At 46.9% G+C, this 27713-nt stretch overlaps 1 protein-coding gene across 3 annotated transcripts in view; it reads right to left on the bottom strand.

Moving 5' to 3' along the window:
• The window catches only part of LOC105467794 (ubiquitin specific peptidase 7), a 73018-nt gene that overhangs the window by 40483 nt on the left and 4822 nt on the right, over positions 1 to 27713 (bottom strand). The window contains exon 1 of one of the 3 annotated variants that reach the window (XM_011717510.3): positions 17432 to 17452. The exons of 1 other annotated variant lie outside the window; for it this stretch is intronic. Coding sequence is in view for 1 of the 2 variants with exons in the window: in XM_011717509.3 (XP_011715811.1) it covers positions 4283 to 4313 (31 nt within the window). In the remaining variant the exon portion in view is untranslated. Of the gene's footprint in view, positions 1 to 4282; positions 4381 to 17431; positions 17453 to 27713 lie in introns of those variants that run through there. One more of the 3 variants, XM_011717509.3, reaches the window with a different exon arrangement.

The following is a 27713-nucleotide window of genomic DNA, read 5'->3' on the forward strand; positions in this document are numbered from 1 at the left end:
TGCCTCAGCCTCCCGAGTAGCTGGGACTACAGGCGCCCGCCCCTGCGCCCGGCTAATTTTTTCTATTTTTAGTAGAGACGGGGTTTCACCATGGTCTCGATCTCCTGACCTTGTGATCCGCCCACCTCGGCCTCCCAAAGTGCTGGGATTACAAGTGTGAGCCACCACGCCCGGCCTAAAGTTGGAAATTTTTAAAGAGGTAACATGTATATTTAAACTTAAAAATATATTTATATATTAATTGAATAGGGAAAAAAACTTATGAAGGCCTATTAAATAAATTATGGCAAATTCCAATGGAATTTTTTTTTTTTTTTTTTTAAGATGCAGTTTCGCCCTTGTTGCCCAGGCTGGAGTGCAGTGGCACGATCTCGGCTCACTGCAAACTAGGCCTCAGGGGTTCCAGCAGTTCTCCTGCTTCAGTCTCCCAAGTGGTTGGGATTACAGGTGTGCACCACCACGCTTGGCTAATTTTGTATTTTTACTAGAGACAGGGTTTCATTGTTGGTCAGGCTGGTCTCGAACTCCTGACCTCAAGTGATCCACCCGCCATGGCCTCTCAAAGTGCTGGGATTACACTCAAGAGCCACTGCGCCAACCTCCCAATGGAATGTTAAAAAAAAAAATGTAGCCAAGCATGGTGGCTCCCAGCACTTGTGGGAGGCCAGAATGGGACGATCGCAGGAGTCAGGGAGTCCAAGACCATCGTGGGCAATATAGTGAGATTCCCATGTCTATTAAAAACAAAAAAATTCAGGTACCAAGCGATACGTATCACACACAACCTCTGTTATAAAAGGAGAGAGCTGTGTTGAAATAGAAACATGTAATTTCATATTTCCCTTTACAAAATTCAAAAGATGTATACAGAAACAGCAGGAGGATACGTAAGAACCTACTAGAGATTAGGGTTACACAGAAGCAACCTAGAGTTTCTTCACTGTATATGCACACACTCACACTATGTGTAAGTGCTACAATTTTTCCCCCCCTTAAAGAGACAAGATTTCACAGTGTTGCCCAGGCTGGTCTTGAACTGGACTCAAGCAATCCACCCCTCTCACCCTTCTCAGCCTCCCAAAATGCTGGGATTACAGGCATGTACCACCCTGCCTGGACTATTTTTTTTTTTTTTTTTTTTTTTTTGAGATGGAGTCTTCCTCTGTCTCCCACGCTGGAATGCAGTGGGGTGATCTCAGTTCACTGCAGCCTCCACCTCCTGGGTTCAAGTGATCCTCCTGCCTCAGCCTCCAAAGTAGCTAGGATTACAGCTGTGTGCCACCACACCCAGCTACTTTTTGTATTTTTAGTAGAGACAGGGTTTCACCATGTTGGCCAGGCTGGTCTCAAACTCATGACCTCAAGTGATCTGCCAGCCGTGGCCTCCCAAAGTACCGAGATTACAGGGATGAGACACCACACCTGGTCTATAAATCTTAAAAGTAATTTGCTAGAGGTACACCTAGTACTTTTATTTATTTATTTATTTTTATTTTTATTTTTTTGAGACGGAGTCTCGCTGTGTCGCCCAGGCTGGAGTGCAGTGGCGCGATCTCGGCTCACTGCAAGCTCCGCCTCCCGGGTTCACGCCATTCTCCCGCCTCAGCCTCCGAGTAGCTGGGACTACAGGCGCCCGCCACCACGCCCGGCTAGTTTTTTGTATTTTTAGTAGAGGCGGGGTTTCACCATGTTAGCCAGGATGGTCTCGATCTCCTGACCTCGTGATCCACCCGCCTCGGCCTCCCAAAGTGCTGGGATTACAGGCTTGAGCCACCGCGCCCGGCCACCTAGTACTTTTAACTTCCTTGGTTCAAACTTATCATGGTTTTAATGCATGGATGCAAAAATGAGGGCTCATTTTCTGTACATAAAACTTCATGTCTAAAATCAGGATCATATGTAAGTGTAAGCAGTCTAAAGGATGGAAAATAAGTGAACTCTACAACTGCTCTGTAATTCTGAGGTACAGGTTATGGTTTCATGAGGTCTAGTGAAATCAGACTGAGACACAAGTGAATTCAGATTAGAGCTCAAAGAAGGGCTTGTCTGGGCGACTTCAGAGAGACTGCATTGTCTCTAAAAGTTACAGCAATAGTAAAAACCAAGATCAATTCAAGAGCGCATAATATCTTACAGGTTGGGGTGGGGGAAATGTGTAAGCTCTACCCCCCATTTTTCAGCAGTGGGATTAACTGTAGTGTGATGTCTAAAGAAAGCCTATTATTTTCTGACATTGTTCTAGTGTGAAGTAAAGGCTACTCTGCAGTTGGCCTTGAAAAAGCAAAGTAGAGCTCTGCGGTTGCAACAGACTCTGAGCAAGACCCCATCTTTTACATCCAAATTAACACATCTGAGTTGGTTTGGCCAGTCTGCCCTTTTCCACCTGACAGGTGCAGAGAAAGCGGTCAAGGCCAGTGGCTGTGAAATGGCAAAGGGCCACTGGTTGGCCACTGAGTACATGAGGCATGGGTCTGGCCACCAACGGCCCTATGGGTGTCCAAGCAGCCGCCAAGGTGATTCCAGCCCAGCTCCCAGGGGCAGGAGATCCCATTTTTAAAAGCTCCTCATAAATGAGTTAGTTCTGCAAGAGGATTAAAATGTTAATTAAGACATGGTAAATCCCTGGTCCAGAAGTAAAAGATGAAAGCACAGGATAGCCACACACAAAAAAAATCTGTACCAGGCTTCTAGAAATAGCCTAAACAATGAGGCTGCCTTCTTTTGTTGTTCAAGACAGACGTTCGAGATTGGCGTGCACATATATTTACTGCCATGTAAGAGTGACGTAATACCAAGTTTTATATTCCACCTTTTTGGAAGTTTTTAAGACATGGGGACTGATTTGGCCTAACACTTGAGCTAAGGTTTTTTTTTTTTTTTTTTTTTTTTGAGACAGAGTCTCGTTCTATCACCCAGGCTGGAGTGGAACAGCGTGATCTCGGCTCACTGCAACCTTCTGGGTTCAAGCCTCCTGGGTTCAAGTGATTCTCCCACCTCAGCCTCCTGAGTAGCTGGGATTACAGGCACCTGCCATCATGCCCGGCTAACATTTTTCCGTATTTTTGTAGAGATGGGGTTTCACTATGTTGGCCAGGCTAGTGTTGAACTCCTGACCTCAGGTGATCTGCCCACCTCGGCCTCCCAAAGTGCTGGGATTACAAGCATCAGCCACGACGTACTATTTTTGACACAAAATTATCTCAAATAAGACTGGGGACATGTTTGGCAAACACGAGTGACAATGTGCAATGTCAAACAGACAGGCCCTGGATGAAAAACGTCTGTAGGAAATAAAGCCATTACCATCCCATAATATGCACACCCCACCCAGAAATAGAAGACAGTCTCCATTATTCGTGACCGCTAGGCCTTTTAACACAATATGTATAAGAAAAGGCAGAAAATAAGTTTTAGAAACACCAAGTAGGCTCCCTGGCTAGTTGCAGGGCCTATATTCCCACCTGCTCTACTGGGCACTTACGCCTATACCCTGCTTTCCTCCCCCTGAATTCCATTTGTGATGTCATAACACAGAACTGCTACCCTCCAGAGAACACCTCCCAACCGCTATAGAAGTTAGGTAGACCACTTCAGCACCCGAATCTCACTCCTGAGATAACAGATCAGAATAAGCAAGATTCCAATTGGCTGGCTTTTATATTTTCTGTCACTTCACAAAGATTTATCAATCCTCCCCCAAAAAGCTGGCAGGGGGCAGGGGTTGGGAACACAATAAAACCCTGGTGTGTTGAAACTGAGTCCATGTCCTGCCACCAGGTGGTGCCTTGTCCATGAAGATCCAGCACAGCCTCTGAGCCACAGGTGTCTCCACTCAGCCCCCCAGATCCTTCCACTAGTGACAGCCTAGTGATCAAAACTACAGCTCTGTTATTACAGCAGACACGCACGGGCCAATGCCTGGTCTCTGGGTGGCTCGCATGGCGCCCTACAGCCCATCTCACCCCACCCCCATCAGTTCACCATGAACTCCCTCTGGCTTCTGCATGATCCTCTCTTCACCTCTCATCTCCTCTCCCCACACTGAACTCATTTAAATGTATGACTTAAAACAGAGGTAAATGAGAAAGCAGAGATCTTTATATAATGTTTACTAATATAACCTTAAAGATACACATAAATTTAAAGATATAAAGTTTACTGATACATATAGTTTGTTGATTTATAGCCCCAAATACACTTCAGAAGTCTGGTTAGACATGTCAGTATAGTTTATCTCCATCCATCACCAGCATAAGGAGTCCAACCTGAAAACCTGACTCACCTTCGAGCCCAAGCCTGTGGTTCCCAGCCATCTCTGCATGGCTCTGCAGTGGCGTCTGCTGGGGGATGGGGGAGTTCTCTCACCCACATCAGAGTGACTGCATAGAATCTCTAGGAGCTCTACCTCAGCATTCTTTTTTATTTTTTAAAGCATCCCACAAAAGCCTTGTCTTCAGGACCAGAAACATATTCAAGCAACCTCAATTTAGATAAGGCAGTCCAGCAAGAGAAAGAGGATATTAATGGAAAAACTGGTGAAATCCTGAAAGAATGGGTTTGGTTAACAGTAACACACCAATGTCAGTTCCTTGGCTGTGACAAACTCACACTAGTGATATAAACTGTCAGTGGGGGGCACACAGGAGCTCTGTCGTAACTTTGCAACTTTTCTGTACATCCAGAATTACTCCAAAATTAAAAGCTAATTTTTAAAAGGCAAAGTAGAACGCCCTCTCAGCCTAAGAAGCAGGAGGAATCTCAGGCACTTAGGACCCTGAGGCAGGAAGATCCCTTTAGCCTGGGCAACAGAGTGAGACCCTGTCTTTTTAAAAAAGGATTAACCGGAAACAATGTGTATCAACTAGTTTGTTTATAAGATACGCAATTTGGGCCAGGCATGGTGGCTCACGCCTGTAATCCCAGCACTTTCGGAGGCTGAGGCCGGCGGACCACCTGAGGCCAGAAGTTTGAGACCAGCCTGGCCAACATGGCAAAACCCCATCTCTACTAAAAATACAAAACTTAGCCAGACGTGGTGGCTCATGCCTGTAATCCCAGCTACTACTCGGGAGGCTGAGGCAGGAGAATCACTTGAACCCGGGAGGCAGAGGTTGCAGTGAACCAAGATTGCGCCATTGCACTCCAACCTGGGCGACAGAGTAAGACTCTGTCTCAAAAAAAAAAAAAAAAAAAATCAGTTGGGTGTAGTGGTGCACACCTGTAATCCCAACCACTTGGGAGGTTGAGGTGGGAGGTAAAGGCTGCAGTGAGCCTTTACCTATTAAGACCTATTACCTATTTAAGACCCTGTCTCTTAAATAGGCTATTAAAAAAACAGAAAGCGAAAAATGTTAGCATTATGTACCTACACAGAGCATGGCTTAAATTCTCAAGCAATTCAAGGCAGACAAAAAAGCAGTTTGGGAGCTGAAACACAAAACACTTTCCACACAGATGCCAGGAGACAACTGGACAGGAGAATTGCTCAGGAGACCTGCCGCCAGTCTGGGGAGCTTGCATCTATGTGGGGGCAGGAAGGGGAGAGAAAATACTGACCACATGAGAAGGAACTACCATCTGCTTAAGTATTTCATCAATCAGTAACTCCAATGAGCCCCTATTATGTGCCAGGCCTTGTACAATTCTCAGGTAACGTCACCGGCCCCAGGGTAAGGTAGGGCAGAATATCCTATGTCACCAGACCAGGGTCACAGCTGGACTAGCACAGGCACTGCCACAAGAGGACCTAGGCAAGAAGAATGGAAAAGTCCTAAGCAAACAGGCATGACACTCCAAGGCGGCTGAAGTTCTTTGACTACATATGCTTTTAAATATGGATATTCCCAAAATAACCTGGACTGCTACTACACCATACTATACTGACTTGATTAAACTTTTCTTGATTAAACTTTGAGATAACTGTGGATTCACATACAGTCTTAAGAAATAATATAGTCGGCCGGGCACAGTGGCACATGTCTGTAATCCCAGCACTTTGGGAGGCCGAGGTGGGCAGATCACGAGGTCAGGAGATCAAAACCATCCTGGCTAACATGGTGAAACCCTGTCTCTACTAAAAATACAAAAAATTAGCCGGGCGTGGTGGCGGACGCCTGTAGTTCCAGCTACTCGGGAGGCTGAGACAGGAGAATGGCATGAACCCAGGAGGCACAGCCTGCAGAAAGTGGAGATCGCACCACTGCACTGAGCCTGGGCAACAGAGCGAGACTCTGTCTCAAAAAAAAAAAAAAAAAACAATACAGTCAGTCTTCCACATCTGTGGATTCAACAAACTGCATATCAAAAATACTCGGGGGGCCGGGTGCGGTGACTCACGCCTGTAATCCCAGCATTTTGGGAGGCCGAGGTGGGTGGATCATGAGGTCAAGAGATCAAGACCGGCCGGGCTCGGTGGCTCAAGCCTGTAATCCCAGCACTTTGGGAGGCCGAGGCAGGCGGATCACGAGGTCAGGAGATCGAGACCAATCTGGCTAACACGGTGAAACCCCGTCTCTACTAAAAATACAAAAACTTAGCCAGGCGTGGTGGTGGTGGTCACCTGTAGTCCCAGCTACTTGGGAGGCTGAGGCAGGAGAATGGCGTAAACCCAGGAAGCGGAGTTTGCAGTGAGCCAAGATCCTGCCACTGCACTCCAGCCTGGGCGACAGAGCAAGACTCCGTCTCAAAAAAAAAAAAAAGAGAGAGACCAAGACCATCCTGGCTAACACAGTGAAACCCCATCTCTACTAAAAATACAAAAAATTAGCTGGGCGTGGTGGTGGGCGCCTGTAGTCCCAGCTACTTGGGAGGCTGAGGCAGAAGAATGGCCAAAACCCGGGAGGTGGAGCTTGCAGTGAGCTGAGATCAAGCCACTGCACTCCAGCCTGGGCGACAGAACAAGACTCCGTCTCAAAAAAAAAAAAAAAAAAAAAAATTGGGGGGAGAGAGTCTGTACTAAACATGTACAGATTTTTTTTTCCTTGTCATTATTCCCAAAACAACAGTCTACCAACTATTTACATAGCATTTACACTGTATTAGATATTATAAGCAACCTAGAGATAATTTAAACTATACAGGAAGATGTGTGATTATATGCAAATACCACACTGTTTTGTATGAGGAAGATTTGAGCATCTGTGGATTTTGATACCTGAGAGGGTACTGGAACCAGTTCCCCCATTAACACCATGGGACAGAGAGAGATCATATACCCTTTTCCTAGTTTCCCCTTACAGCATCACTTTGCAAAACTACCCTGCAGTATCAACAGCCAGGGTCCTGATGTAACCCACCAACCCAATGAAGATTTCTCCACATTTACACGTATTTAGTTCTCTGCAATTTTATTTTGTGTGTAGATTTTTGTGTCCGCCACCCCCACAGTTAAGATCCTGAACAGTTCCAACACCACAAGGATCCCTCCAGTGGCCCTGTTATGACCACCCACCCCGGCGTGCATGCTCCCCCATCATCCCTGGCAACCCTCATATGTTCTGCATCTCTGGGATCTTGTCACTTCACCAATGCTATATAAATGGACACAGTGTGGAATAACTTGCTCCTTTTTACTGTTATGTAGGATATCATGGCAGGGATGGACGCCCATTTGACCATTCACTTGCTGACATCTGGGTCCTTTCCAGATAGAGGAAATTTACAAATAAAGCTGCTATGAAAATATTTGACTGGTCCTGGTTTCATGTTTATTTCTACTTTTGAGTTCTGAAAGAAGAAAACACAAGCAAGCAAATGTTAGCTAGCAACAATGCAGACACGAATAAGGAGAAAGCAAATGGCCTTCCCTGAGTGCTAACATGAAGGAAACCATGAATGTTTCGCCTCCAAGCATTCTCAATATAATGTTCATATGTACATATTATGTACACTGTGCATGCACTTTTTCTCATGAAGGAAAACACACATATACTATTCATATTACGTGGGTAAGTATAATAACTCCAAACATTGTCATGATTTATCAACCACTCCCCTAATGAAAACTGTTTCCGGCCAGGCGTGGTGGCTCATGTCTGTAATCCCAGCACTTTGGGAGGCCGAGGCGGGCGGATCACGAGGTCAGGAGATCGAGACCATCCTGGCTAATATGGTGAAACCCCGACTCTACTAAAAATATAAAAAATTAGGTGGGCGTGGTGACAGCCACCTGTAGTCCCAGCTACTCGGGAGGCTGAGGCAGGAGAATAGCGTGAACCCAGGAGGCGGAGCTTACAGTGAGCTGAGATTGCGCCACTGCACTCCAGCCTGGGTGACAGAGCGAGACTCCATCTTTAAAAAAAAAAAAAAAAAAAGACTTTCCAGGCTGGGTCCAGTGGCTCACACCTGTAATCAATCCCAGCAGCACTTTGGGAGACCAAGCCAGGCAGATCACATAAGGTCAGGAGTTCAAGACCAGCCTGGCCAGCATGGTGAAACCCCATCTCTACTAAAAACACATAACAGCCAGGCATTGTGACGCATGCCTGTAATCCCAGCTACTTGGGAGGTTGAGGCATGAGAATCACTTGAATCAGGGAGGCAGAGGTTGCAGTGAGCTGAGATCACGCCAATGCACTCCAGCCTGGGTGACAGCAAGACTGTCTCCAAAAAAAGGACTGTTTTCATCCAGGTTTTTTCTTTATTTTATTTTTGCTACTCCAAATGATGCTCTCACAAACTGCCTGTGCTGTGGCTCCCATCCTGCTGCCTATCTACGCATCCTATAGCCAGGTCACCTGTCTACGCATCCTATAACCAGGTCATATACACATCTGGTCTCTGCAAGTGGCTAACCATGCTTTGTCCAATGACAAATGTCAACACATTTATCCAAGAACCAGAACACCGCCAAATGCTCTGGCCAGCTCCAGCGCAGGATCAGCCTCCAGCACAGTGTTGAGGAGAACTCTTCAGCTTCTGGAACACAGCAAGAGGCAAAAGGTGTACTAGGAACGTCCAAGAAGCTGAACGCCACCATCAGGGCTGCTGATCAGACTGAAGGGCAGGGGTTACCTTGGGACCAGGCAACCCAGGGCAGGAGGTGGGGCAGTTAGAACAATGACCCCCTGCATCAGGAAGGGAGAGGTGAGAGCCTGTGAGCTCCCAAGGCATCCACAGAAACAGGGACGATGGTGGCTGCCAAAAAATACGGAGTTACCACACTCCCTAAGAAGCTCCTGACAGCCATCTTCTGGACATTCCGGGGAGTGGGAAAGATCAGAGGCTGTGGAGTGAGCTCAATCCCCTCTGCGAGGCCTCTCCTAGGTGAAGCTCGAGCTGGCTTCAGGTAGGGTCCTGGAGTATTTAGCCGGATATGGTGGCGCACACCTGTAATCCAAGCTACTCGGGAGGCTGAGGCAGGAGAATTGCTTATATCTATGTATCTATACACTGTATATATTCCAGGTAATCAAGTGGGGGTGAAGGTCATAATAGGATACAATAAAGTCAGGAATAGCAGGAAAGAATTCTCTCTCCTCCCACCCCAGGACCCTTCTTCTCGTCCAGCACTCAGGGACTCGAGGTTCACCACCCCTTCTAGTCACTGGTTGGAAAGTGGTAGGTGCTGGCCAGGCCACACTGCCCTTGTTTGCCAACAAGCTGCTGCCCCACTCACAAAGACCACCCTGCCCATGGGGCCATGAGGACCCCCCCAAATACTTCCCAGCCCTCATGCCCTCTGTGCCTGACTGAGCACCTGAAACCTCTTGGAAGGAGCCAATTCCAGAGCATGATCCTAAGTGGGAAAATTCAACTATGCTCAAAAATAATGCTGAAAGCGCCTTTCTAAGCTGTTGCCATTAGCTAGGATTTCACGCATCGCCTTAAGTGTGGACATACCCTACATATCCTTCAGCCCGCAGTTAACAACTCTTAACAAAAACGACACTTGATTCTGTAGCCTAATAATGTGCTACTTTTCCAGGCAGGAAGGGCCTGAGGGGTAAAGGCACGTATCTCCGGCTGCAGAGCCCACCCACTTCTCGCAGGTCAACCAACATGTTCAGTAACTTGTATTGGCCTCCTGGGGCTCACTAATAAGTGGGAGGCAAGTCCCTTGGTGATCACTGCAATAGAGGGCAAACGGCACACAGTGACAGCCACAGGGCTGGTTCATGTCCCTTAGTCATGAAGGAGGAGACAACTGGATGGCAAGCACAGAGTGGAAGGAGCCTGCCAGCCAGAGATGGAGAAGTACCTTTCAGGTAGAGCAAACCGCAACAGGAACAGGAACAGGGCAGTGGGAAGGGGATGGGTGGCAAGTGGAAGGTGGGCAGGGCCAAGGCTGTGGAGGGCCTTGAAGGCCATGATAAGGATTCTTAACTTTACTCTAAAATGTTCCCTCCCAGCAGGTGTTCCACCCAATGAACAGGAAGCCATCTGTGTCCTTCGGAGGTACTGGGACACGCGGGGTGACTAGGATGCCCAGTGGAGAGCTCTGTCGGACCGGAGACAGCCCCAGCATGGGAATCTTGGCGCCAGCCCTTGCCAAATATCACAGCAGTAGGGTTTGTCCCACCCTTATCACATGCTAGGGGTCTCCCTACAAGCTCCTCTGCTGTTCTGCAAGACTGTGAGGATCTGAACACCCACACCTCAACCCAGCCTGTCAAAACAGATCCCTGTATACTCTAAAACAGGGCCCTCCTAAATAACTCTGAATCCCTCTGGTCTTATTAACAATTTTTGGCTTATGGCTTATTTATTTTTGAGACAGAGTCTCGCTCTGTTGGGCAGGCTGGAGTGCAGTGGTGCCACCATGGCTCACTGCAGCCTCGACCTCCCAGGCTCAAGCAATCCTCCCACCTCAACCTCCCGAGTAGCTGGGACTACAGGTGCACATGACTACACTCAGCTAGTTTCTGTATTTTTTGTAGAGACTGGGTCTCACTATGTTGTCCAGGCTGGTCTTTAACTCCCGGCCTCAAGCAATCTCCCAGCTCGGCCTCCAAAGTGTTGGGGTTACAGACATGAGACACCACGTCCAGCCACTTTGTGATTTTATACACTCCAGTTATTTGGTGTGCATAAAACTATGCACCCTCATTAGGCTGGCTGGAAAGCCACCTCCAGGGGACAGTCCTATCCTACTAAGCTAGGTTGCCTTCAGTCCTGTGCCTTTTCAGCCACTGTGGGCCCTGAGGTCAGCTACCCACCTAGCTTTAAGGCAGTGGAGCCTGAGTGTTCAAAGTGGACCTACTATATTAACATCTGACGGTTTGCTCTATATGCTGAAATAATCCTGATGTAAATTAGCTATATGAAAACCAAGCCCCAAAGAAGGCCACATATAATATGTGATCCTTAAATAAAACTATTTGTTTGGAGCTTTCAGTTTAGCTTCATTATGTAAAATCATCTGTTCCCTAGAGATCATCCTAACTACCAAAAATGCCTGTCCAAACACTGATGATTGGTTTCAATGCTGTGTTGCGCACCGAGAGGGGTTTAAAATACAGCACAAGTAAAGAGCTTATAATTATGCCTGTTCTGCTTCTATACATGTATGGTTTGTTCCACAAAAGAAACAGGATTATCTGCTCAACTGTGCAGCACAATGCAAGTGCTGTTGGAAGGCAGTCGCAGCTCGCGTGGCCAGAACCAAGCTGCACAGACGCGGTAGGGCAAGCGATGCCACCACCTGGATGGGGATCTGTGACACACAAGAGCCAAAGGATTAACACCGAGAATGCAGGGTCCCAATGCCATGAGAAACACAAAGGACTAACCAACAGGCTCCACTTCCCTCGTCACCATGGGATACCACTCTTCCTCTGCTAGATTAATGGTGAAAAGCAATGGAGATGCTCACTGGTAATGAAGGTCTAGCATATGGGTAGTGTCAAATGGCTGGCAGGAACACACTTTTCTAGAGTCAAATTGTCCTTCCCAAAGGCAGTATGTATCAAACCAAAATGCTGATTGTCCTTTCACTCATTTTGAAATGTTACCACAAAAACCCATTCCCCAAGAAAATGAGCACTCATGCCCAGGGATAAACACAAACAGTGCTTCCTGCAGAGGCACAACTTTAAATTAAATATAAGTTTAAGTTTTTACAGGAAAACATTTTGGTTTTTAAAATTTCAATTCTCTATTACATTTATTTTATTGCTTATTCTACAATAATTCGGTTTTAAAAACTATAAGGTGCAGGGGAGGCAGTATCCAGGAGTTCAAGACCAGCCTGGGCAAACATAGGGAGACCCCCGTCTCTAAAATTAAAAAACAATCAAAAAAGAATGAATTGGGACCATATCCATAATACATCAAGTATATAATGGTAGTTCCCTCTAAGGAACAGAATCTCTCCTTCTTGCCTTTTTGCTTGCATGTTTGAATGTTTCCGGGGATACGTATTACTCTTAAAACAAAAGCAAAAATACACACGGCAACAGAGGTGCAAAAAACAGCACAGCCAAAATACTGGCTAAGGCTTGACACCCCTTTGGCAGCTGAGAGAGGGGGTGCAACAGCTGCCACCTGGAGTCAGGAGGGGGCCAGACTCCTGGAACAAAGGAATTGCCTGGGCTATTTGTGGCCCGGAAGGTCCGTTTACACCTTGGCAACTAACTAGTAGCTTCCTCTCTTAAATGTCTGTTTTTCCCCAAAAATTATTTGAAAAGACAAGCCAGTTTGGAGACTGGGGATGAGGTCACAGGTAGAAAAGAGATTTTTATACAAACTCTTGGTTGTACTAATTTAAGTCCTTTAAAACTAGTCAAACATAACCAACTTCAAACAGGCTCCTTTATTTGAATAAAACCACAAACGGGAACAACCTAGTAAAGAAAGAAAACTATTTTTTTTTCTTTTGTACCATGTCACAGGCTGCCAGTCTACTCTAGGCCACCAGAGACACAGACCACCATTCAGGTTTTTATCTCCTTTAGAAGGGACCATTGCAGACTTTTATGGAACACCTGCAATTCAAGGGCTGTCATATCTTTTGAAAACCCAGTCAAAGGGATTTTGAAAAGTTCCTGGCGGCTGGACATGGTGGCTGGACACGGTGGCTCACGCCTATAATCCCAGCACTTGGGATGTTGTGGGGGGCACATGAATGGCGTTAGGAGTTCTGAGATCAGCCTGGCCAATATGGTGAAACCTCATCTCTACTAAAAATACAAAAATTAGCCAGGTGGGCCGGGCACAGTGGCTCACACCTATAATCCCAACACTTTGGGAGGCCGAGGCAGGTGGATCACCCGAGGTCAGGAGTTCAAGACCAGCCTGACCAAGAAGATGAAACCCCATCTCTACTAAAAATACAGAAATTAGCTGGGTGTGGTGGTGGGCGCCTGTAATCCCAGCTACTCGGGAGGCTGAGATAGGAGAATTGCTTGAACCTGGGAGGCGGAGGTTGCAGTGAGCCGAGATTCTGCCATTGCACTCCAGCCTGGGCAACAAGAGCGAAATTCCGTCTTAAAATAGCCAGGTGTGGTGGTGCACGCCTGTAATCCCAGCTACTTAGGAGGCTGAGGCACAAGAATCATTTGTACCTGGGAGCCAAGACCACGCCACTGTACTCCAGCTTGGGCAACACAGCAAGACACTGTCTCAAACAAACAAACAAACAAACAAACAAACAAACAAACATGTTCCCGGGAAGACTAGTTGTCCAGAGAGTAGCAAAGCAAATCTTGTTTTATTTGTTCATGGGGTAGTAGGGATTTGGGGAACAGTTCAACCTATAAACCAACAGACACCTTGAACATTTTTGTGCACTACTGATGTACTGTGAATGCTAGCTGTTCGTAAGAGGTAAAATCATTGAGACTGGGGACATACCATGCCCACAGACTGGGAGACAGCACAGTAAAGATGTTCTCTCCAAATTAATCTATACATTTAAACAGTCCAATTAAAAAGCAGGATTTAATAGCTATGGACAAGCTGATTTTAATATTTATATGGAACAATAAAAGATTGAGTAGGTAAAACAATTCTGAGTAACCCAGATTCGCCAGGTGTGGTGGCTCATAAACTATAATCCCAGCACTTTGGGAAGCCAAGGCAAGAAGACTGCTTGAGGCCAGGAGTCAGAAACCAACCTGGGCAACATAGCGAGACCCTATTTCCAAAAATTAAAATTAAAACTAAAAAACAACAGCACAGATTGAGGAATCACATTACCCATATGAAGCTTCCATAATCAAGATAGCACTGCTGGCAAAGGAAGAGACAGAGGAGAATGGAAGAAATAGATCCCATTTGATTTTTGACAAAGGTACAAAAGCAATTCAAAGGAAAAAGTCTCTAACAAAAGTCATGGAACCATGGAACAACCGGACTCTATAGCCCCTCCCCCACAAGACACTCAACCTAAACCTCACACCTTAAATAAAAAGTAGCTCACAATGAAATAGAAAACTGTAAGACTGTAAGAAAATACAGGAAAACATCTATCATGATGGGTGGGGCAAATATTTGGACATTTGCTCCAGAAAGAAGCTGTTAAGAGAATACACACAAGCTACAGACCAGGAGAAAATATTTGCAAATCGTGTATCTTACGAAGACTCGAATCTCAAATATATAAAGAGTTCACGAACCTCAACAGCTGGACACAACCCAACTAAAAAGTTAGACCACCTGAACTGACAGTATGAAGAGCACACAGGCATGGCAAATGCACACCTCCAGCAGTCTGGTCACTGGCCTGTACCCCAGCCCTACAGGCCAGCAGATGAGGAGGCGGCCTCCACAAAGCCACTCACACTCCACCACTCAACCATCTGCCAGCACACAGAAGGCTCCACCCACAGAGCAAACAGCAGCAGGGTTTCCCACAACGCCGACGTCTGGGCATATAAACTCAATTTCTTAATATAACTGTATAACAAAATGTGGCAACATTTAGCAGACCTGTATAACGATGAATCCGTATTTTCCAAATGGCCAATGAATGCAACCGGAAAAAATCCACTGAAAGTGCATGACAGACCAATGAACTTAATGTAACAGGGGTAATTAACCTCCATTAATCTACCACTTGTTTTGCTGTAGTATCAAATAGCCACAAAGGCTACCAAAGCATTCCTCCTGTTTTTTTCAGTATATCTCTGTAAGATTGGGTTTTCTTCCTATCTTAATTAAAATTACACTGCGCCTGACTGAACGCAGAAGCAGGTAAGCAGTCTTCTATTAAGACAGACAGTAAAGAAATCTACAAAAACGTAAAGCAATGCCATTCCTCTCAACAGACTTTTGGAAAATAATTATTTTTTCTACAACATCACCATGTGCTGGTTTATTGTTTTTCCACAGCGCTGCCCCCCTCAACCACCCCACCACACACACACAGGGTCTCACTCTATCACCCGGGCTGAAGTACAGTGGCGCCATCTCGGCTCACTGCAACCTCCACCTCCCAGGTTCAAGTGACTATCCCACATTGGTCTCCTGATTAGCTGGACTACAAGCATGCACCACCACACCCAGCTAATTTTTGTATTTTTAGTAGAGACTGGGTTTCACCATGTTGCCCAGGCTGGTCTCGAACTCCTGGCCTCAAGTGATCCACCCACCTCGGCCTCCCAAAATACGGGGATTACAGGTGTGCGTCTATTGTTTTTCAATCAATAAATATTTAAGGTTGGCTTTAATTTCTATATGGTAAATAACAGTAGCTATAACCCACCCACCAAAAGCTCTTTAACAGGTGAAGTCTTTTAGGACTTTGACAGGATCCTGTCACCAAAAGCTTGGCTATTCCAGAGGTGGGGCTGCCTGGTGGGTTTGTGCCAAGCTGCCTCAGCTAGGTGGCCATGCCATGCCCTTCCCTGCACAGCTCCCACTTTTGAGACCCTCAGTGTGCAATTTAGAAGGTAGGAGTAAAGTAGGTGCCACATGCCCTTACGCCTAGGGGTTTCTCTGCCTCCCAGGTCTTTAGGCTCCATGACTGCCCTGGAGGCTTGGACATGGTGAGAGGCACTCTGGAGTGCAGCACAGCCTCGCTCCCCACTCCCACCACCACCTCTCGAAGACTGCATGGCCTGCAGACGTCGGTCAGCTCTGGCACCAGACCCAGATGCTAATCGAGCTCCCACTGCTGTGTCCAGTAAAATCCCACTAATAAATCCCTGCATCCCTTTCCCACAGTTCTGCTCCCCTGATGGAACCCTCAACTGACCTTGATTCCTCCCTCCCACCAGCCCAGGCTGGAGTACGAGTGGCACCATCTCAGCTCACTGCAGCTTCAACTTCCTGGGCTCAAACAATCCTCCCACCTCAGCCTCCGGAGTAGCTGGAACTACAAGCACGTGCCATCATGCCTGACTAATTTTTGGTATTTTTTGTAGAGACGAGTTTTCACCATGTTGCCCAGGCTGGTCTCAAATCCCCAGGCTCAAGCTATCCACCAACCTCAGCTCCCCAAAGTGCTGGGATTACAGGTATGAGCTGCCACACCTGGACCTCAGTTGACTCGGTAAGTGAAGCATATTCCTAACTACAAAAAAAGTTCAAATCCCTTTAAAAATACTGACTAAAGCCTATTACAGATGACACAATCCTAAGAACTTGCACATCTCTTTGCCAAATCATGGTGAAGTTCCACACGATGGAATATTATTCGGCAAGAAAAGGGAACGACCACTGGCTACAATGTGGATGAACCTTGAGGATATTAAGCTAAGTAAAAGCAGCCAAAAACAAGGCTGGACAAAACAGCGAAATCCCGTCTCTACAAAAAAATTAGCCGGGCATGGTTGCGTGTGCCTGTGGTTCCAGCTACTCGGGAGGCTGATATGGGAGAGGATGCCCTGGGCCCAGGAGTTTAAGGCTGCAGTGAGCTATGATCAAACCACGGCACTCCAGCCTGGGTGACAAGATCTTGTCTCCAAAGGGAGGGGAAGCTTACAGTCTATGAAATGTCTAGAACAGGCAAATCCATAGATTAGTGGTGACTGCTAATGGGTACAAGGTTTCCTTTTGTGGTTATAAAAATGTGCTCGAATTGATTGCTGATAGTCACACAATTGTGAATACTAAAAACCACTGAACCCACTTTAAATGGGTGAATTGTGGTATATGAATTATCTCTCAATGAAGTTATTTTAAAAATCATGATTGTTAGCGAATTTTATCAAAAAGCATAGATGCAAATCTAATCCTTCACAATTGTTACCAAATCAGGTAAAATTAAAGTTAACTGGCATTTAACATCGTGGCACATTCCACTCGGATTGAAACTAAAACATAAAAATGCAATGCAACTGATTATTGGGTACTATGTAGGGAGAAACACTACTGTTCAAGGCATTGAAAATGCCCGGGGCACAGTCCCTGAACTTTACAACCTCAAAGTCTAGTGAAGAAAAGCAAAGTAACACAACACAATGTGGCAATTCCAATACAATGGACATGCCCAGGAAAGCCGGTGCTTCTATTTTCATCCACCCAGAAGCCTTGCCACTGCCATCCTTACCTCCAATTCCCTGAGCTCAAGTCCTAACCCTACTTTAAGGCCCACCACAACACCACCTCTTCACCGTGCCTTCCTGCTCTTGGGGTGCAATCTCGCTCTTCAATTTCCAGGCCCCCACCTGGCTCACCTCTGGGCATTCATCATCTTCTGCCCTCATTATTTGCTCATATGACCTATCTGAATCATGCTGGCTTTCCTTAGGCAGACACCTTATCACTTCATCTCTGCTTCCCCTCCAAGCCCCTAGGGCCTGAAGCAGCGATTACCAGCAAGGATGTCCTAAGCTGAGCTTGGGGAAGTTCCTTCTAAGAAGTTATTACATGAAAATGGTTGGCTTTCCATATTCTAAACCATCCTGGTCAAGGAGGTCTAAGGGTTGCTATCCCCTAGAATAGCAAAGGAAAATCCCCACTCACAGGCTCTGTCTAAACAGCAGTGCTGTCCCACCAAACACAGAAGCCAGGAGCTACATGTGGCGACCGAGCACTTGAAACATGGCTGTTGTGACAGAGGAACTGGTATTATTATCTTATTCAATTTAATTTTATTTAAATAGCCACATGTACTTATTGAGCACATGAAATATGGCCATGGAGACCAAAAAATCAAATATTTATGTATTTAATTTAATCAACCACATGTGCCTAGTGGCTGCCACAGTGGACAGCAAAGGTCTAGAAATAATTTTATCACTCAGAGCCTTGGTTTCTAGGCTTGTAGAGTAGGGGCCACAACAGACACTTTCTGCTCTAAAAAAAAAAATATGGGACCCAGTGCTCCCTGGTAAACACTCAAGATTAAAACAGTATTTTAAGAAAAATAAGCCGGGCGCGGTGGCTCACGCCTGTAATCCCAGCACTTTGGGAGGCCGAGACGGGCGGATCACGAGGTCAGGAGATCGAGACCATCCTGGTTAACACGGTGAAACCCCGTCTCTACTAAAAAAATACAAAAAACTAGCCGGGCGAGGTGGCGGGCGCCTGTAGTCCCAGCTACTCGGGAGGCTGAGGCGGGAGAATGGCGTAAACCCAGGAGGCGGAGCTTGCAGTGAGCTGAGATCCGGCCACTGCACTCCAGCCTGGGCGACAGAGCGAGACTCCGTCTCAAAAAAAAAAAAAAAAAAGAAAAAAAAAGAAAAAAAGAAAAATAAAAGCCCTTTTAACAAGTATAGGACTTAATGTCATCAAAACAATTAGATTTTAAATAACAGCTTCTGATTTCCAAATGAAATACTGATCATTAACAGTAAATGCAGATGTGTGGTGCTAACGTGTTCTTCCTCTCTCCAGATCCCTTACCCATAGGCAATTAACCCCAACTTGAGAACACCGAAGACTTTGATCACTCGGGCTGGGACAGAGCTTTCAGCGGCACATTTCCCACAGGACTGGGCACTGACAGAGACAACAGTCTCAGTTACCACCCCAGCCCTGCCTGCCATGAACATGGCACTGCTAAGTGTCCAAGATTCAGAAGCTATGTGCCCGGGTGCCCTGCATTCTGAAGCTCAACCAGTCACCTGGAGGGCCACGTCCTACTGGCGAGGGACCCAAGGGTCACTTGGCTTACATGCATGTCTTCCCCAGGCACTGACCAGCACATGACAGTGGTCTGAGCGGGCACTTAGTGTCATTTGTTTCTGTGCACACCGTCACTCCTGAGGCCAGAACTTGGATCTCCTGTCTTACTTTTCCCAAGAGAACCACATGTACAATTAGTGACCAGTAAGCATTCAAGCTAATATTTGTGCACAGACTAAAAAAACTGATCTGATGCAACGTCCAAAGAATTCACAGCTCTCGTGCATTGTGTGAGCAGCAGGCACGTGCAGAAACCTAAGATCAAAAAGCCACGTTTCTTTCCGCTTTCTTCAATCAGTGACTTAACAGGCAAGACTTAAAGTCAAACCAAGTAAGGATTTCTGTATTTAAAACTGTAGTCTTGCCACTGTTTTTTTTACTGCTACAGTCACTTTACAAACTAGTTTCCAAAGTTGCCTATGAAGATGTACATAATATATATACGTGTGTGTGTGTATATATATATACATATTTAATCTTTAAAATCTACTGTCAGGGAAAAAGGCCCACATGGAAAATATTCAAAATACGCCACAGAAACAATAAATACCACACAGCTAACTACAAGTTAATGAAACAAGGAGACTGGCCTCTTAAGTCACCTAATTTCTTTCAACCTCTGCTCAGTAAAGGAATCCTGAGCCTCTAGTAGCCCTGACCCAGTTTTCCTCCCACCTTGTGAAAGCTGCCGTCTTAAAGAAACTAGGTGATTTAGGCAACAGGAAGGACACCACCCCAGCTGGCCAGGGCTTCAAGAGAACACAGCCTGGGGAGCAGGGGGCTCACCCACCTGGGTCTGAGCCAGCCAGGTTCATGTGATGAGCTCTGCAGGCTTGGAGAGAGCGCCTGGATATCCTATTTGCTCATCTGTAAATGCAGAGGGTTTGTGGGCATGAGGATGACTGAGGACCTGAACCCATGAGGCTATACTTAAGTCTAAAATGCTGTAGTATCTAATTCTGCACATCTAGAGACCTGGGTATGCTGAGATGCTGTGCACCTGCACCCTGAGCCCTGGGAGACAAGACTCAGGCCTTTTCACATTTAAATCTCTCCATACACTCAGACACACATACAGCCCAAGATGGTTTGCTTTAGGAATGATTCATTCAGCTCAGGATCTCATTAAAACTTGTTACTGAACACCTGATTCACAAAGGAAGAAATCTACCAACGTGCATTATTTTGCTTCATCTCTTTTTATGCCACCAAATGCCACCTGCAGTGGATCAGTGGCCCTGGCCTATTCAGGCAGTGGGTTACTTTCTATATTCAAAGCATGTGGTGAACCACACCACAACCTTCAGACTGGGAAGCCCAACTGCAGTTCATGACTTCTGGGTGATGAGGTAGGAAAATGAATGAAAGCAGTAGAGTGTTTAAATCAAAAATTAGACCCCCATCTATACAAAAAAGAAAAAAAACCTGGCCGTGGGTGGAGTGCCTGCAGTCCCAGTCACTAGGGAGGCTGAGGTGGGAGGACTGCCTGAGCCCCAGGAGTTTGAGGCTACAGTTAACGGTGATCGCGCTACTGCACTCCAGCCTGGGCAAGAAGGAGACCCTGTCTCCAAAAAAATAGTAATGATTAAAATTTAATTATTAAAAATCAGTAACCGCTACTTTATGACCAACAGTGCGTACTGGTTAAGGTGAAGCCAGACCACGGGTTCCAATCCCAGCTCTGCCACTTGCTCTGGGTGAACCAGGTAACTTGACACACCTTGTTCTTTCACAGCTCTGAAGGTCGAAGTCTGAAATGGGTCTCACTGGGCTAAAACCAAGGTGCTGGCCAGGGCTCAATCCTTCTGGAGGCTCTGGGGAAAATGTTTCCCTGCTGCTTCCAGGTCCTAGAGCCGCCCCATTCCTGGGCTCTCCCTTGCCCCTGTCTTCTCAGGTCCCCTCACTCTGGCGCTGATGACTGTGAGTACACCAGGCCCACCTGCGGCACGCCGGCCCATCTCCTCACTAGGGATCCTGAATTCAATCACGTCTGCAAAATCCCATCTGCAGGTTTCAGCAATTAGGACATGGGCACCTTTGGGGGACGGGGGCATCATTCTGCCAACCACAAACCCTAAACCTCCAGTCAGAGTCTGGCAGTTCCCAAACTCACCCTGCTATTCCTGAACCCCTCCTGCCTATGACCACACTCGCCTCCTTTTTTTTGGTTTTGTTTTAAGCTGGAGTCTCACTCTTGTCACCCAGGCTAGAGGGCAGTGGCAACAATCTTGGCTCACTGCAACCTCCATTTCCTGGGTTCAAGCGATTCTCCTGCCTCAGCCCCCCAAGTAGCTGGGATTACAGGCGTGTGCCACCATGCCAGGTATTTTTTGTATTTTTAGTAGAGACGAGGTTTCACCATGTTGGTCAGGCTGGTCTTGAACCCTTGACCTGGTAATCTGCCTGCCTCGGCCTCCCAAAGTGCTGGGATTACAGGCGTGAGCCACTACACCTGGCCTCACCTCCTCTTTTCACACTCAGCTGTGTCGCCTTCTTTGTGAGGCCTCACCCGAGGCTCCCCCTCCCCGCAGTAAGCCAGTCCTGTCTCTCCTATACCACCACAGCTGCTTTGCCAAAGCCCTCCCCTGCACACGTGTTCAGGGTACCTTCACTTTCTGAGGCAGTCCCATCGGGGACAGAGCTGGGACCATAACCCAGCAGCCAGCCCAGTTCCTGCCAGTCAGGAGACGTATGATGAACGAAAGCCTACACCAGCCTCTGTGGACACCACAGGACACCAAGGACACCCCTTCTGCCACTAAGTGAAGTCTGAGCTACGATCCAAGGGGAAACCAAGACAGTAAGAAACGGGGCTTGGGGAGAAGACAGGTGCCCCATGCAGTGCCACTCAAAGCAGAGGCTTTGAACAGGTGCCCCTGGGAACCTAAGGGAAATGGAGACTGAGTCTTAGATGGCTTTTTAAGAAATCTGACTCTGCTGCAACATCCAAACATGTGTTCAGTGGGCTCGCTCATCTCTCTAAACAGAGCATGAGGCAGCTTGGGTGTTCTCAAACTCATCACATGTGGCGTGACTGCATTCAGGTCACAGGCAATCGGACCACATTATAGCCTGTGAGATTTTAGGATTACCCTGTTAACCATAACTCAAAGTCAAATCCAGAATCTATTTTTTGCAATGGAAGACAATTTAGCTATAAGTTTATAGGATACATTCTTGAAGTTTTCTACAGAGATGAAGACTTGCCAAAAACTTTACTAAACATGAAAGTATGTATTCACTTGAAGTTTTCATAGTTTAACAACAGTAATTGTGGGCCGTGTGGGGTGGCTCACGTCCGTAACCCCAGCACTTTGGGAGGCCGAGGCGGGTGGATCACGACGTCAGGAGATCGAGACCATCCTGGCTAACACGGTGAAACCCCGTCTCTACTAAAAATACAAAAAAAACTAGCCGGGCATGGTGGCTGGCGCCTGTAGTTCCAGCTACTGGGGAGGCTGAGGCAGGAGAAAGGCATGAACCCAGGAGGCGGAGGTTGCAGTGAGCTGAGATCGTGCCACTGTACTCCAGCCTGACAAACAGAGCGAGACTCCGTCTCAAAAAATAAAAAAATAAAAAAACAGTAACAGCAATTGCTGTTTCACACATTTTGCTCAGCTACCACAGGGTGAATGACAGTGATATGGGGACCAGTCACTCTACTTATCACCTATACCCACTTTCTATGAATCTGCAGTTTCTGCAATTCTTTTATTTCTTCCCATGTATGCTTGTTCTAACAATAACTGCTGAAATGTAGTTTTACATTTGTTGTATTTAACAAACTGGAGTTTCTCTTTCTGTATGGCTGTTTTTCCACTTCTTAAATAATCTGTTTGCCTTTCATTTCTACATGATGGACAGTATTGGGGCCAGTCAGTGTCTCGCCCCAGGCTAGAGTGCAGTGATGCAATCATAGCTCACTGTGGCCTTGACCTCCAAGGCTCAAGTGATCCTCCCACCTCGGCCTCCCGAAGTGCTGGGATTCCAGGCATGAGCCACCACGCCCAGGTTCACAAGCATGTTTTAAAATAGCAATTGCATGGCCAGGCGCAGTGGCTCACACCTATAATCCCAGCACTTTGGGAGGCCAAAGCAGGCAGATCACGAGGTCAGGCCTGGCCAACATGGGGAAACCCTGTCTCTTACTAAAATACAAAAAATTAGCTGGGCATGGTGGCAGCGCCTGTAGTCCCAGCTACTCGGGAGGCTGAGGCAGGGGAATCGCTTGAACCTGGGAGGAGGCGGTTGCAGTGAGCCGAGATCGTGCCACCGCACTCCGGCCTGGCAACAGAGCCAGATTCCTTCTCAAAAAAAAAAAAAAAAGCCGGGTGCGGTGGCTCACGCCTGTAATCCCAGTACTTTTGGAGGCCAAAGTGGGCAGATCATGAGGTCGGCAGACTGAGACCATCCTGGCTACCACAGTGAAACCCTCCCTCTTCAGTAGAGAGATTTATTTTCACTAGAGAGATTATTCGTATTTATTTTCAGTAAATACAAAAAAGTTAGCTGGGCGTGGCGTGGCGCGCCTGTAGTCCCAGCTGCTCGGGAGGCTGAGGCAGGAGAATGGTGTGAACCCGGGAGGCGGAGCTTGCAGTGAGGAGAGACTGTACCACTGCACTCCAGCCTGGGCACCAGAGTGAGACTCCGCCTCAAAAACAAAAAACAAAAAAATACATATATAGAGCAATTGCACAGGATCAATTAAGAGTCATGAAATATAATTTATTCCCCAAAGTCTTATTGATGAAATGTACTTGCAACTTGAGGTCAATGGCTTACAGCTTTTTTAAGGGGCTGCGGAGTAGAAAGGTTTGCTCAGCCTACACATTCACAGCAATGCCACACAGTGTCCCTTGGAAACACTCCCCTCAACTTCTTCTGAAGTACTGTGAATGGGGTGGCAAGAGAGACAGCCAGAAGTTAGATTACCACCCAGACACCTGCGGCCACACCCTGGGATGGGACGATGTTCCACAATACAGGTCACCCTATCAAACTCACACAGCACACTTTCCCAACCAGATGCCAGTTTAACAACTTATTGCAAGAGCTGGAGGTTAGTACATAACACAAGACACTGCCCTCCCAGTATCGGGATGTCAGGAAACCTTCGTTACTGGCATGCAATCAAAACAGAGGGGCCTGATTTTTTAATCTTCTATGGTAGGCAGGAAAATCACATGACTTGTTCTGGTTTCACAAGGGAGTCTCCTTCTAAATAGCTTTTAGATTCTCAACGACCCAAAGAGAATGAACACCTTGAGAATGGCCCACAACGCTTGTTCCCAGGTTTCAAACATTCATGAAGTTAAAGCTCCTGGCAGGTAACATGGGCTCCTTCCAAGGAAACATGGGCATCTCTGCGACTATGAACAGCTGTGACCTCACAATAGTGTCTCCACCCCTTAAGGGGTACGCTAAGAACTGAATTCGGGTCAGGTGCGGCGGCTCGCGCCTCTAATCCCAGCACTTTGGGAGGCCGAGGCGGGCTTATTGCCTGAGCTCAGGAGGTCAAGACTATCTGGGCAACATGGTGAAACCCCATCTCTACTAAAATACAAAAATCAGCCGGACGTGGTAGCGTGTGCCTGTAGTCCCAGCTACTTGGGAGGGTGAGGCAGGAGAATGGCTTAAACCCTGAGGTCAGAGGTTACAGTGAGTCGAGACGTGCCACTGCACTCCAGCCTGGGCAACAAAGTGAGACTTCATTTAAAAAAAAAACAAAAAAAAAAAGATTTTGCTTTACACAGCCACAGGCATAGGATAGTAAGGGCCCAGCCCCCGGCAGGCAGTGCCCCATTACCCACCAGGACTCCCAGCACAGCCTCAGACATGCCCAGCCCTTCTGGGCAGCACAACACAGACAAGTCGACGCTACTTCTCAGGGTGCCTTCTCCCAGACGCCCCTCTTCCCATCCCATGTTGGGTTCTTGCCAGCCTCTGTCTCAGGGGCGTCATCACTGAATTCTGGAAGCATCCCTGCTCTGGCTCAGGTTGGTGTATTTCCCCATACAAGAAATGTACTAATTACTGTTTCCAACTTCCAAATAAAAAGTTAAAATTACCAACCCTCAGAAGTAGATCTGCTTCTCTTCAAAAATTTCAACACATCTGACTTCTCATTAGCCGAGGCATGTGTTAACTTACTAGAAAAATGGCATAACTGACTTTCTTGCCTACGCATGACACTTAAAACCCTGCTTCCTCCAACTTTCTTAAGTCCAAATTACTTCAGAACAAGCAATTTCTAAAGCAGGTGACATTTAACATCTAACTCTGTCATGGTACATGGCAAGAAATATGTTGTTACAACTCTTGTTCTCCAGGGTAAAATTTCTTTGCCTTGGAAATCAAGCAGGATATCCACGCTATTTGTTACTCATGCAAAAAACCATAAACAGGCGGGGTGAGGTGGCTCACACCTATAATCCCAGTGCTTTGAGAGGTTTAGGTAGGAGGATCGCTTGAGGCCAGGAAGTCCAGATCAGTTCGAACACTGTAAGACCCCATCTCTACAAAACTTAAAATAAAAAAAAAACAATTAGCCAGATGTGGTCACCCCAACCCTGTGGTCCCAGCTACTTGGAAGGCTGAGGTGGGAGGATCACCTGAGTCCGGAAGTTTAAGGCTGCAGTGAGCTATGATCATCCACTATACTACAGCCAGAACAACCCTGTCGCTTAAAGAAAAAAAAAAAAAATTTAAAAACACAAAAACGGTAACAAAAATAGACTTTACAAAATACCCAAAAGAAATTTTTCAGTTATTTATGAAAGTCTAGCAATGTCTTTGTCTGGAAAACGAGCTTTTACTTCCAAAAGGATCAAAAACACACCATTACGTTAACGTTAAAAGCAATAAAACTGAATGATCACCTATCAAAGCAATACCGTTTTATGGCTTCAGCGTCTCTTTCTGAGAGCCACTTGCTAGCCAGCCATCTCCTGCACTACTGTTTATTCTCAGAGTACACTGAAAAACTGTTTCCTGAATGAGCATCTCCCACAAATAAATTTAACAAAATAGGAAACTAAGCCGGGCGCGGTGGCTCAAGCCTGTAATCCCAGCACTTTGGGAGGCCGAGATGGGCGGATCACGAGGTCAGGAGATCGAGACCATCCTGGCTAACACGGTGAAACCCCGTCTCTACTAAGAAATACAAAAAATAGCCGGGCGAGGTGGCAGGCGCCTGTAGTCCCAGCTACTCGGGAGGCTGAGGCCGGAGAATGGCGTGAACCCGGGAGGCGGAGCTTGCAGTGAGCCGAGATCTGGCCACTGCACTCCAGCCTGGGCTACAGAGAGAGACTCCGTCTCAAAAAAAAAAAACAAAACAAACAAAAAAAAAAAAACAAAAAACAAAATAGGAAACTAAGACGGTCACCTTCAGAGCAAACAAGCCAACAGTGTGGAAGAAGCACCCGAACGCCCATCCCACCAGCACAGTAGCAGGTGAGGCAAAAAGTGTACAGGTCTTATGCAAGCCAAGGGGCAGAGGCGACCTTTAGGCTTAGGGGAAAGGTGGCCCCTGGGTGGGATTTTGAACCTCTTTCCTAGGGTATCTGTCCTGTTTGTGCCCACACAAGTGCATGTGTGCTGGGAGTCAGTAGCACCAAGGGGGCTGGGGCCATCCTGAGACCCTGGCTGTGCGACTTCCTGCAGGGAAGGCCGGACACCGAGTCCTTTTCAGCAGGGCAGTGACAGACAGAAGTCCTGTGGGCAGCAGCTTTCATAGCGTGTGGGGTCGGGCAGGCTGGAAGCACGCCCAAGAGGGAGGCTACCGCCACAGTTCCAGCAAGAGGCAGCAAGGGCCTGCTTTCAGGGGATGTCTGAAAAAGCCAAACGGGCCTGGCAACAGGATGTGGGATAGAGATGGCAGAGTTCAAGGCCGACTCCCAACCTCTGGACACTCAGGGACCTGGTTTCCTGCCACCAACTAGTGCTCCACTTCCCCACACTCGTAGGGAGTTCTAGCACTCACGCAAGAATCATCAGAAGGCCACCAGGCTGACTAAACTTAAGCATCAGTGGCAAATGGCACCAAATCCACTCGACTTTTACCATACAGTGAATCGTTCTCAAAATATTACACCTTTAATATTAAAACCCCTATTCAGGCACATCAAGCCCAAGATTTCAGGAATAGCATTGCTTAGGCAGAGGCCGGATGGCTTCTTCCTAATCCACATCGGCTATGGTTACTGCGGGCCCTTTCTGCATAGCACCCATCTTCGACGGCCCCACCTGTGGTGTGTGCCCCACTTTAGTTCTAACCTAAGTGTCACCTCTTCTTGGCTGCCAAAGCCCTACCATCAAGGCAACACCATGCGCTGAACATCTCCTATGCTCCAAATTCCATGCCAGGCACTTTACATGAGCCTGGCGATTCCAGTCTCACAACAACCTTGATGGGCATGAGTGACCCCCTTTAAGGGATAGAGAAACTGAGGAACCAAGAGCTTAAGCAATGCGCATTAGGTACCACAGCAATCAAATGGCAAAACCCAGATTCAAACCCAGGCATGGCTCTAAATCTAGACTGCCTTAGCCACCACAGTCTGTCCTACCATGAATTTTAACTTAATGACCTCTTTCTCCTTTTCCAAAACACTAATTCAAAAAAAAAAAAAAGGATACCTTCTTCCTACATTTGCTGGTATCGATCATTTGATTATAGAGAAAAAATTATAATGAGGATATCA

Source organism: Macaca nemestrina, chromosome 18 (genome assembly GCF_043159975.1).
Source record: "Macaca nemestrina isolate mMacNem1 chromosome 18, mMacNem.hap1, whole genome shotgun sequence".
Taxonomy (NCBI): domain Eukaryota; kingdom Metazoa; phylum Chordata; class Mammalia; order Primates; family Cercopithecidae; genus Macaca; species Macaca nemestrina.